Source organism: Schistocerca cancellata, chromosome 1 (genome assembly GCF_023864275.1).
Source record: "Schistocerca cancellata isolate TAMUIC-IGC-003103 chromosome 1, iqSchCanc2.1, whole genome shotgun sequence".
NCBI lineage: Eukaryota > Metazoa > Arthropoda > Insecta > Orthoptera > Acrididae > Schistocerca > Schistocerca cancellata.
The window spans coordinates 843,969,549-843,983,063 of NC_064626.1; the positions used below are offsets into that span (position 1 = coordinate 843,969,549).

The window sequence follows — 13,515 nt, forward strand, 5'->3', positions numbered from 1 at the left end:
TAATCACAATTTTAACTGTTTGTTAAAAATAATAGAATGGTTAATAACATTATGTTGATGCTGTCCCTAAAAAAGGGGTTTTCAGTATAGTTATATTAACATTAAAAAAAAGCATACTCCTTGTTGTAATTTTCACAGAGATTATTGAAGAAATGATTGCCTTCTCAATGTAGTTAGTTGTTCTTTTAAGTTGCCTTCTTATGAGCCAAGTAGTTGGATGCATTGCATTCTGAGGCTGGGCAAGAGTGAACAGAAACTGGGTTTGCATGTTTGGGAGTCATGAAGTGTTTATTTTACCTAGCGTAGAAACCACAATAAGAATGACAGCTACAATGTTCAAACTCTAAATATGGTGAGCTGGTGTTCTCTGTTGTCTTGACAATGAACTATGTAGTTTTCAGTTAGGAATTTGCGTATCATAGTAACGGTAAGTATGTCTGTGGATATCAATGACAATTTTATTTTTGGTTGAAAATTATAAGGCAATGTCAATGTTACAATACAATTGCATGAAGCAGCTCTGCATTTGGCATGTTACTGAATAGCATTTGGTCAGAATCAACCTCTACATTGTTGTCTTATACATATTGTAAATAATTTTGTCAAAGGTAAACGAATGAATTATGAGACAGTTGCTGGCCAGTACTTTACTTTGGGAGATGAAATGTTTAGTACAGCCCATACATAAACAGAAGTAAAAGTGACACACTGTTTAGTTTTCAGAATTAATAGTTCCTTCCTGTAGTGTGAGGAGGGGGGGGGGGGGGTTATAGGTTGGAGAAGATTAAAAAGGAGATCCTCCTTCGCCTTTGCCCTCACTATAGGTGGGTCCCTGTGATTCTGGGATCTGAGCAACCCGCCCTTCCATTTCAGCCTTCCCCAACCTATCCCACTCTCTCTCTCTGATCATGGAACTGTTAATTCCAAAAGCTAGGTAGAGTGTCAATTTCACTTTTGCGTCTTTGTTGGCAGTACTACACATTTTGTCTTGTAAAAGTAAGTACTGCCCACCAGTTCTGTCATAATTTATTATAGTGTAAATGATGTTTGTTAATAGACTGAGCAAAACCATGAAATTTCTTCTCATCATAAAGACTGAAACGTAATTAAACAACAAAAATATTGTGCACTACAATGAACCTCGGAGAAACAAATTTGTTTAACTGTATTAGGATTAACATTATGATTTGGCACAAACCTAATCTCAGAGCTTCAACATATTGAATGTCTTGAAGAGGTTTACAGAATTTTTAGTCTCTATGGCTATGCTGTTGATGTACATCTCTGTCTATAGATATCTCTCGGAGTGCACTACATCATAAGCTGCCCACGTACAGGGTATGTTATAAAATGTGTACACACTTTGAACTGTCAAAATCATTTTCATACTTACAAGTGCACTTCCTCATTAAACTAAAAGTTTCAAATGGTGGGTAAAAGAATTATCCAAATTGTTGGATTTCACCATCAATACATTTTTGTGTAAAAATCGTGCCAGATTTTGTCTTCGCACCAAAGTGTTAGATGAGATTTCTGCTCACACCACTTCAATATTGTAGCAAAGTGAGTCCGTATTATGCAGTTCCACAAGAAAAAAAGGAGCATAAGGTCTGGGGAGTGCAACAACTGGCCGGGTACATTCTGATTGAGGTGTACTTGTTCACCATATGATAGCGAGGTGGGACACCATCTTCTTGAAAAGATTTGTCATTACTATATGTTGCATGAGTAGAAGGATAAAGCAATTTCACTCACTTTTCAACAGTAATGTGGAGATTACCATAATGTCAGAAAACACATGTATGCCAATTGATAGATCTGTTTAGTTTAAACTAGCAACCTGGGTAGTACTAAGTACCTCCTGTCAGATCGATTGTGTGGCATAGTGGTAAAATTTTATACACAAACCTTTCTCGGGAATTGATCTATTTATCAGTGGAAATCGCATCAACATCCCTGCAATATCTGCTGAGATTTGCCTTCACATACAGACAGGATAACATGGTAGATATTTTAATGTAGTAATATGTATAGGTCAGGTGCTCATGGTTGCCGTACTGGGCAGATTGAAACTAATGTAGACATTGGGCTATGCTACTGACTAGGGGGAGGGAACTATCGATTTCAGCTGCATCAGGACTTCATGTGGAATCAGAAGTGGTGAATGAAAATGAAAATGTGTGCTAGACTGAGATTTGAACCCAGGATCTCCTGCTTACTAGGCAGCTGCATTAACCCTTGCGCCACCCAGACACAGTGTTTATCACAATTGCAAAGACTATCTCAGTACGCCACCTGTCTGCAGTCTGTGTGTCCATGTCCTCCATGCTCGCTATTTTGAGATTCCCCACAGGAAGTTGAAGATAACTGTTCATCCGCACTGAAGGTGGTGCATTCATTGCCCATTGAGGTGAATCAGTTACATGAATGTGTGGTGTCATTTCTTTCGGACATGTGTGAAAGAACTGGCATCATGCAGTCATATAAAAGTTTACATACTGTGTCTCCTTTCCACTTCACAATCAGCTACTAAATAATGCGAAAAGCTATCTTGAAGATAGGATCTATAGTTAGAATATTTATCTGCAGACATAGCATTTCCCAATGCCTTATCACAACAATTTGTGCTAAAAGAAGCATTTTGGAGAGTCCTTTAACCCTTTGACTGCTAAGCACAACACTGGCAGTCGCGCAAGCTGTGGCTGCTCTGTTCGGTTGATGGGACTGGGAAGCACTGTACTATCCACCACACTCCATGGACTTAAGTCCTTGTGATTTGATTTGATTCTGAAGATGAAGGAACCACTTCGTGGCATTCGCTTCAGAACTGTTCCAGAGATTCGACAGGCAGTAGACTGCTCCATTTGCGCCATCAACAGAACAGGCTCTGCTAACGGTATACTACACCTTCCACATCGCTGGCAATAGGTTCTACACAACACTGGTGACTACTTTGAAGGACAGTGACAGGTGCAAACATGTAACACTTTTGTATTGGTTGTGAATAAATAGCTGCCACTATTTAAGTTCCAACCCTTGTACAAATAAAGACATTTACAATAGTGATATACTTCTATGTTCTCTCAAAACAAGGTTTAACAGTTTTTTTTATTACTGAAATTGTGTGTGATAAGTTTTGAAGTACAGATAAGCACAAAGAGTTACATTGCATTCCTTACATCACAACTTAGCTTGTTTCCTAACACCATTTCGAGCACAGACTATGCATGTCTTGTACTTGTACCACTGATCTGTTAAATGTGACTACACGTGTTTAGTCTTGCAGAGTACTCTTGACGTTTAGCACCATCTGCTCTCTTGCGATCGACAAAAATAGTTGCAAAACTTTCTCTAATTACATTGAGATGAAACTTTTCGTACTTCTTTGTCGTCCCATATTTCCGGTATAAACAAAAGGCATTGAACATGTCATCAAAATACGTCAATTCACTTTGCAAATGCAAGCAAATAATAGGTGGTGTTGGAGCACCTTACACAAATGCTTTGGCGCCACTGGGGCCTAAAGTGTCATCTGGGGTCCCTTTTGCAGCTGTGCCTTCAGATTCTCATGTCCCGGCTGGCCGACACTTGCTTGACGGTGATTGGCAAATAGTGGCAATGTTGCAAATCTCTGGACAGAAAACAAAAGTGGGTACCAGCCACATAGTTGTCCAGTTATGGCTTAAAAACCTGGTTTAAGATATTGCCTGCCGGTGAAAGAACCAGCAACAGACACTGTGCCTGTTGGGTCTGGCCATTCTTCCCAAGAGGTTTGGACAAGTGCCGAGGGTGGTACAATGTTAGGCTGGTGATGAGGGCCTGAAGGGAAACAGTGGACAGTTCAGGGAAGAAGGCCAATGTCTGCTCTGCTCACTGGGGAGTGTTGCCTGAAATGTGAAGGATGCTCTGCTGGCAGCAATTGAGTACACTGGGTGCACACAGCTGTAAATCATAGCCCATGCAGGCACGAATTATGCCTCCCGCCTGGGTTCACAGCCAACCCTCACTTTCTACTGGCAGCTATCTGCTTTGGCGAAGACAGCTAGCCTCGCTCTTGGGGTGGAAGCAGAGTTGTTATTTTGTAGCATCATTCCCAAAACTGATTGCAGTCCTCTGGTGTGGAATCGAGTGGAAGCTTAAACCAAAGGCTCAGACAATTCTGTGATTGGATGCTAATTTCTTGACCTCCGCTGTCAGATGGAGACATGTAGAACATTTCTTGAAAGGTCAGGCATTCACCACACATAGGAAGTAGCTGCGATGGTAGCAGAGTACTCTGATGCAACATGTTGTTGTTTTTTGAGGACAGGAAAATCCCTCCACAGGTGCAATAAGATGTGTTATGATTACAGACATGGTAGCGTCTGTCAGAAATTCAGAAGAAGAAAATGTTAAGTATTAGTTAACCGCACGACTGTCTATAGGAAGGTTCTCTAACTAGTCTCACTGACAAACAGTAACATTGAACACACAGTAGTAGGACGGGAAAGCTGGCTGAAACCAGATGTTAATAGCAACAAACTTCTGCTGGAATGTATATCAGAAAGATAGGTTTGAACGCTAGTGGTGGAGGTGTGTTTGCAGCCACAAAGTATTTTTTTTAAAAAAAAAAGGTTGGGTGAAAGCAAGTGTGCAAGATGGATCAAATGTGGTCCCTAGTATTATGTGAATTCCATCACTGTTTAGAGCAGCTTCATACTTGGAGGAATTTTTTGCAAATTTTAGTTCTCTCATCTGTAGGGGATCCGTTACTGGAGTTTACACTAAACTGTAAGTGGGAGCACCTAAACTATATGTTTGGATGGGCTGGAGATATATCTAATGTAGAAATAATCCTTGTGTGAACCTCCACACACTGTCAGCTGCCTGGGCAGCAGTCTTGGTCTTGTAGTGCAACCCCTGACCCGTTTAGAGATATCCTAAAGTTCTCAATTCTACGGTGCAACTGTACGAAAACGTTCAAAGTCTCTGGCTCAAGCCTTCCAATTGACTTAGAGCCACAGGGCCACAATAAGTTCTGGGACAACAGTGCAGATTGTGAGCTTCATTTTAAGATCTAACGGGAACGCTGATCTTTTCAACCTTCTCTCCCAGTTGCTAGAAAGATCTAAGTATGACCTGTGAGCCGATATAACAGGCATCATTTGTTCCAATGTGTTGAATAATGCCTCCAGATTTATACACAGTGATCCTTTCCATCCCTTCCTGCCACTTCCTTAAGGATACAATTATTTGCTGTACATACAACTTGCTGATGACCGATAGTTTACTACCTTTTGCCTTTGTTTCACTGCCACAGGATACAGCACATTTCCCCAACGGCAGTTGACTTCTTAACAGTGTATTTACATCTCGAAGATAGATTTTCAAATGTATCCTCTGAACAATCTGATCAGTGTGGGGAGAAAAGGTGAAAATATTATGCAAATATGAACATTGTGACTGAGGGCAAACAATTTTTAAAACCGGATATTGCTTCTGAAATTTTTGGATAGCTGTAACTCGTAAACATTGATTTACTATGAAATATATTATGCCCAACATTTCAAAAATTCTCAAAAACTTACCTTTATACATGGGAATTAAGGGAACAATTGTTTGGACAAGGATACCATTTGTGATATTGTATAAAGTACAAATACAGGTAACACATACATACAGTCAACGTGAAAAGCATGTTTGCTTTTTAGATAATATTTTAGGACCACATGTTCAAAGAAAATTTGTGTGTCTCACTCATAGACAGTGGCCCTAGCCTGAACAGATTTATAAATAAATGTGCAAAACTGTCTGACCCCCCCCCCCCCCTTTCACTGAGATGGGATTCTAGACACCTTCTGCACTAGTGTGCCACAGATGAATATTGTGAGCATCAATTTATCCCACTAAAAATTGTTGAAGCACCTCAAAGTGTGTATTCCATTTGAGGTGGCTCAGGTTCTACAGTAAACCATGTTCAAGAGAAGGGACAAGCATACCAGGAGAGTCAGGAAGAAAGATGCATGCTTTGTGAGGGGTGATAGTGTTAGTGATTCAGAGAAAAATTTTAATGTCAGCAAATGCCCTATTCTGAATGATTTCCAAAATAGAACACACATTAAATATCACTTTCATACATTTTTCTGTAATAACTCTAACTTCATCCTCTAGCAAAAAGTATTGCAGTGAATTAACTTTTCTGAAATATAGTTTGCACAAAGAGCATGAGAATATCGAAAATCTCACGATGCGCATGTGCTGTAGCTTACGTGTTTTTGAAGGTCAGTTTTTGGCAGTTTCCGCAAATTAAAAAACCTAAATTCCTGCCGAACAGACCATGAAGGCCCAACAGTACCAACCAGCCACCCTGTCATCCTTAGCCTACAGGCGTCACTGGATGCAGATATGGAGTGGCATGTAGTCAGCACACCGCTCTCCCGGCTGTATGTCAGTCTACGAGACAGGAGCCTCACAAGGGCTGAGTGTGCCCCACTTGCCAACAGTGCTTGGCAGAACGGATCGTCATCCATCCAAGTGCAAGCCCAGTCCGGCAGCACTTAACTTTGATCTGACGGGAACCAGTGTTACCACTGCAGCAAGACCGCTGGCAGTTTCCCGAAATGATAGAGCGTAAGTTTCGAATATCAAATTGTTCGTCTCGGCTTCCTCTACGTTACTATGTCTGAACAACATAATAGCTTGGTGCATACCTGTTTATTGGTTAGCAGTTTCATGTAACAGCTGTGCTATAGGGTCCAGAAATGGAAGTGTATTTTTAGAGATATTCTCACTTTAACTGACGAGAGATCTGGCCTATATGACCAGATATGCTTTTTCAACAAGGACTTTTGGCTCATACCAGTCTGATGTCTTTTGACACATTGGTAAGTTTTTGTACTTGAAAATGGCCGAAATCTGGATTGTGTAACAAAGTACAAATTATTACAGTCAAATGGTGGCAGCATCATAAAAAAAAAAGTTTGAATAAAGCAGAAAATTACAATTTTCATTAAATGTGTTCTACCTCAGAAACCATTCAGAAAAGGGCATATATCCATATGAGGTTTTATTGGTTAGAATAACTGTGTTAGTCACCCCTCAAAGCACCACCTTTCCTCCTGACTCACCCCATATAGAGTGTACGATACAGTCTTAAGTTCTGCATTTGATGATTTCAGCTGCTTGTCAACATCATTTATAGTGAAGGTCATTCTAGTGCTATTGAATTATATTTTGTGAAGGAATTTAAGTCAGAATTCGATATTTAGCTATTGAAATTCTGTACATCATGTGCTGGTGCTGTTCCCTAATAGAGTGAAGATGACGTGCCATCTTTATCTTGCAGGGTACACAGTTCTCTACAGCTTGATTGATCCATGGGTATTCAGTATGAAAAGAATTCTAATTCTCTGAGAGGAGAGTGACCTACCTGTAGTCTAATATATACTTTCCTGCTTACATTTGTTGCCAATTTTTAACTTGCATAAGTGTAACAAGTGGAAAAATACATATTTGAAATTGTTCCCCATTACTGATTGAAAAAAAGACTACTACAAGAAAATTTTTGTTGGTGAAGGATTTAAAAGAAATAATTTATAAAAATTGAAGATTTTTTCTTTTCTCTTAACATTAGACAATAAAACTTCTTACAGAAAATAAATATTTTCTCCTTAAGTACATATGAGTGCAATGATTGTGTAATTAACAATTTTCTAATTGACAATTTTATGATACTAAATCTTATTGCTTATTTGAAGACAAGCATTGAGCACAGAAAACTGTCATTTACGACAAACAGGCACTTCTTTGTGTAAATATTTTCTTAAAAGTTGAAGCACCAAACAGTTTCATTAAAATGTGTGTACAACATTTAATTTTTTTAAACATCTAATACTGACTTTTTTTTTAAACAATGCCTTGTACTTTTTAAACAGCACCTCCAGAACTGGTCTTGTAATAAGTTTTTCTCATACTCTAGTATTTGTTTCAAGCCCATGTTGTGCATAAAAGGCAGAGAGGGTGCTGATGTTGCTGTGGAGCCGCGTAAGGAATGTGTCCATATCCTCCATGACTTCCGATTCTTGGTCTGGTTCTCCCAAGGCCAAAGTATTTAACAAGACACTTCTACCAGGGCACATTTTTGCAAGCAACTGTATGGAAACAAAAGCATTCAGTAATGTGTATTGTACACACATACAGGTCATACAATAAAATAATTAGGGCTGGCATCTAACAAAACATGAGTCATCACCACACACACTTTCAGATGTGCACAAAAGAATTGTTTTTTCTATCACTATCATATTTCAATAAAATATGTCTTGGAATTAGGTTTTGCAATATCGTATATGAATCAAAGAACAATGTTGTTGGGGACTACTAAGGGAAACAGTTGCTGCTATCACGGAAGCAGTCAGACAAAAACCATGTAGGCAGTGACTCTAAACGTAAAAGCTTTTGGTGTTAATAAGGAATATAATGGAAGGCCTACAACAGGTAGAAAGCATTGGTACACGACGACACCAGCAAAAAAGTAGCTGATTCACTAATGTACAATATGTTTCAAATCTTGGCCTGTGGTAAGCTGCAGTTTTCCTCAAAATTCAAATATGAAAAATTCACTTGCAAATTACCTGTGCAATGCTGCAAATAGGAGTATATTTTCTCATCATGGAAATTTCAAAATGTATTGCCTATTCCTTGGTTCAAAATAGATCTACAGTGTCACTAATGTTTGGAAATGAGTCACCATATGCAAGGTAACACTGTAACTGATATCATTTAGGCAGTGACTCATATCGTGCAGACAGTTAAAATTTTATTTCAAAGAGAGTAAAACTTGTCTTCACCAATTAGTGATAATGCTGGAAGAAAATTATCAGCAAAGTTGTTTGTAATGCAAAGAGTACATGTAACAGAAACTGCAAACGGTCATTTCATCATGGAAGTCCTGTAGAGGACCTGAAGCGGAAGCTAGAATTCTTTCCTTTGTATAAGATAAGTCCTAGATGAATAATCCTGTTAAGTTTGGAAATTACAAAAACATGCCAGAATTCCATGGGAGTATCAGCTCATGCTGCAAGTTTGTATGTAGAAGTGGGCCTTGATCTGATGAAGCACATCTTCAGTCAAGATTTTACTGATGAAATTCGTCAATTTCCAGAAGCACATAATGTAAATATGGCAGTACTCTTAACCTCTACACCAGATTAGCAGCACCAATGATGCACTCATCTTTTGGGAGATGCTGAGTGATGCCACAGCGGTCTATAAAAGAGTAAAAGATATTGTTGCAGAGAACTGGAAACAAAACAAACAAAAAAATACCAAGATGTTAGCATTTACTGCAGAGGGTAGAAAACAACCCCTTTATCTTGTTGAAGCATAGGCCTATGCCCAAGGAAATTTTTCGTAGGAGGGTTAGTGATTTGTTGGCATGGAAAAGGCTGGAGGATAACAGAGTAAGGTACTGGCTGGCTGCTGTTTGGAATTGCAGACATACTGCACTGTTCAGTAAATGAGCTATGTTATGTTAGCTACCTTTACAGATCAGCTCACTTCTGGGGGAAAAAATAAAGTTGCTGCATTGAAGACAAACAGTCATTATACCTTGAGATATGACTTAAAAACTTCAGGAGCTTGATATCATAATAAATAAGCCATGTAAAAACCATCCTTGAGAGCACTATTCTGACTGGCTTTTAGAAATGGATCATGCTTTCATTCCATCTCTCAAGATAACAAAGCCATCAGTCAAACTTATCTATCCACAATGCCCCATTTCACCAGACACTGTCATGAAAAAGTTCAAGAAGTTCTGTGTGTCCAATGCTTTGGATGGTAGTGAGGATTGTGTACGTTGGGAAGAGTGATGAAAATACTGGTTGTGATCAAACAAGTACTGCTAATGAAGTTAACAATGACATCACTGAAGACTGTTTAGTAAACTGGCATTTCGGAGTATTTTATCTACATTACTACATAAAAAAATGTGATTAAGAGTTACCATATTGTGAAAATTTTTTCTCCACTGAGCTTCTTGCCCCTCCCCTGCTCCCTCAAAGTTAAAGATGTGACTCATATTCAGGTCAATACAGTAAATATTCAATACTCCAGATAAGCTGGTATTAAGAGAATGAAGCACACACAGGAGTACTGTTTAGGTATGATAACATTAAAACAACTGTGATATGGTCAGGGTGGTTACAATGGTTGATGTGAAAACATTGTAACATGTGTTGTATTTCAATACTGGAATTTTACTCATAGTGGAGGGATACAGTTTGACTTCTGTGGTATGATGATCCTCAAATTAACAGAAATATCCCTGCCCACCCTCCGTTCTGAGATACTGTAGAGTTAGGGCACAAAGCAAATTTAGTAGTTCCCGCATGGGAGATCTGCCTCCTGTAGAGTACATGGTGCTATCACTTTGGGCCTTTTTATTTGTTGGCAGCCATGGAGCAACAAGCTGAGGTTTGCAACAACACAAACTGCTGCATACTTCATTTGCTGCTGCATCTATTTTCCTTTAACACATTGGCTGCCATGAGGCTGCTGGGGCCAGTCTCAGACCTGATGCTGTGTGGTCACCAACAGCCACAGCAGAGCACTGTACCTTAACACCATGTGCCTGCCCTGTCGTTGTGACAGAACATCCATTACCATGTGTGTGGTAGTCAACATGTTAAGAATCTAGGAAGTCATATTTTGTCATACTAATAGATGAGCTTAACTTAAGAGTCTGATGATGATGATGATTATTATTATTATTATTATTATATTTCATGCTGAACATATAGCACCCTGATGCTGATATGGGTGTGTGGCAAATGATGTGAAGATGGTGTTTCATCTTAACATACCAACTTTTTGTCAAGTCTGACTATAGTAATCTTAGCTTTAATGTGTGTGTGTGTGTGTGTGTGTGTGTGTGTGTGTGTGTGTGTGTGTGTCTAAAAAACTAGGGGAAATTTTTAACACAGGTACATTTACTCCATTGCTCTTGAACATTGGTTCTAAAGACAAGTTTTGAATGTTATTTCTCTCTGTTGCAGTTGCAAATGTACTATATTTGTATTATAGTCAAGCAAAATGCAACATACATTACTCAGAATAATGTTAATTACTTCAGTGGTATGTTAAGTATTTGTGTAAGTTTCTTCTTGCACACAGTACTAGCGTCAACAACCACAAGGTGTCGTCAATCTGATATATGTGAAATACCTGGTCAGCTTGTTCCCTCTGAATAAAATGTTCTTCATTTTCCTTTGCAAAAACATGCAATGCACAACAAACTTCTTTCACTAAATGAAAGAGTGGCAGAGTGAACTTCAGTGATTAAAATTCCCATCTGACCATCTGATTGAGGTTTAGCTCTCTGTTCTCTACGTCAATAACTACATATAATAATGTGAAAACTCTTATGAAATATAAATGGTTTCAAGAGTAAAGGTAACAATTCAATATCTGATGTCCTGAACCATCGACAGGCACACAAACAAGAGAGAACGTACTCTTCTGATATCACGGTTGTGCAGTACTCCAAGAATCCAAGGACAACAATAGGTCAGGCTTTTGGGGAATGGGCTGATAGGCAAAGTCATAAATGAGTTTGGCCTCATATTCACAGTGAGTAGCATATGTAAAATATGGTTGGCCTGCAATGCCAAACACCACAGGAAGAAAATTCAGTTATTTCATTTGAGTTGTGTCATTTGCAAGTGAAATAGAGCTATATAAAATTCAGTACTTTTACAACATACTGATGGCAATATCTTGGGTCTTAGAATATTTCATGTATGTCCCAGAAAACAGTCTTATCTGTTCTCATTACCACGTACTAGTTTTGAAACCTGAAATACAATGACCATGGTTTTCTGTCTGAAGAACCGTAAAGTATTTCAAAGCCACCAGACAACTAGTAGTTCTTTCTTGTACTTACTAATGCAGGTATGACTAATAATAACAGTATGTTAGTAATTTTCTGAGGGTTTTTTATTTTGTGGGAGATAAAAATGTGTAAAAGGAGGTGACATTTTTCAATTTCTGCTGTATCTGATTTATTGGTACATAACTAGTTTCTGCCTTTTAGCTCATTTTCAAGTGATTTTCCGAACTGTCTTGTTAGTTTGACAGTTGCTTTGAATGTATTCTACAGCTGCATTCATTTCTCCATCACATTGTCCCTGCATTATGTTAGAGTTCATAACTATAGGAATTGGGGTTGCCATCTGACAATAAAAGTGGAGACAAGGGATAGTAGTGTATAAAAGAAGGGATAAATGCAAAAAATAATGGACCTTAAGTTGACTACTCATACAGAATAACAAAGGGTAAATAATCCTATTGTATTATTGTACTGTATGAAAAAAAGTTATATCACTACACTAATAGCACACATTACATACATTCCTGCAAATACAAAAAAGGAAACACACAAAAAGAGTGGTTCAGCACTTGAAAGATAACACTTACTGTGATTTAAAACCTTATCTTTTAATTATTGATGGCTTTCTAGTATTTGAGAACAGATTGTTTTGTGTGTCACTCCATTTATTATTCATTAATGAAACAATTCTTTCTGTACCTGCATTTGAACCAAGCACCTTTAATTTCCAGCATCACTCATATTTTAACTCTTTACAAAGTATTTCAATGCCTAACTGGTACACGTTGTTCTCTCAAAACACAACTACCATAACTGAGCAATAGTGAAAGAGGAATATCTCATCACACTGAGTGTATCAAGCTGACACACACCGAACAGAAGTCGTATTGGTAAGACGAAATTCATCAGTAGGAGGGGGGGGGGTATATATCTTGAAAAAAGATGGGTCCTGGTATTTTTGTCCAAATTAAGTGAAAATTCAGGATTTCATGGGACAACTGGCAACCTCAAGTAGAATAAGGTTTTGGCTGAAGGAACGGACATGGCTTGGTTTGACTGATGAATTTATGTTACAGATGTTGTTGAGTGACTGACTCCAATATTTTTATTTTTTATCATTATTTCAGGATTTTTATGTGGATCTGTCAGCATTCTATAATTACTAGGCCAATACTCAGGAATGGAGTGCTAGCTTGGTGCTACTGTGTTCAATTCATTGTGGTAAGACATATGACCATATTAACTTTTTGTAGGCCAAAGTGGGGCGACAACCCCCAGGAAAAGCTACTAGTGCTACAGAAACTTGATATAGGTGTGCAAAAAAATGTTCTATATTGTCAATGATAATATAATTGTGGTGCGTAGTGAAAACGTGTGTGACATACACCACAGGCTGTTAGTATTTGTCAAGAATAAGGCAGCTCTCTTCAGGTGAGTTTTATAAGCGGAGATGTCTAATGCACATTGCTAAGTTTACACTAGAAATCAACAGGCTGATGCATGCATGACTGCCTTCTGTTGAATAGTGAGCCTGTGGATTTTAAATTCAGTGTCAGCCAGATAAAACGGATTATCATGTCATCAAATTGGGCGTAAAATTTTATGTCTGGCAGAGACGTGGGGCTCAGTTATTACTTTAATTTCTT

The 13,515-nt window shown here is 38.4% G+C and overlaps 1 protein-coding gene across 1 annotated transcript in view; it reads right to left on the reverse strand.

Annotated features, from left to right (window-relative positions):
• Positions 1 to 7,609: 7,609 nt before the first annotated feature.
• The window catches only part of LOC126188952 (glycolipid transfer protein), a 79,229-nt gene continuing 73,323 nt past the window's right edge, over positions 7,610 to 13,515 (reverse strand). The window contains exon 5 of the mRNA XM_049930701.1: positions 7,610 to 8,129. Within this exon, the coding sequence (XP_049786658.1) occupies positions 7,947 to 8,129 (183 nt within the window). The 3' untranslated portion in view covers positions 7,610 to 7,946. The remainder of the gene's footprint in view (positions 8,130 to 13,515) is intronic.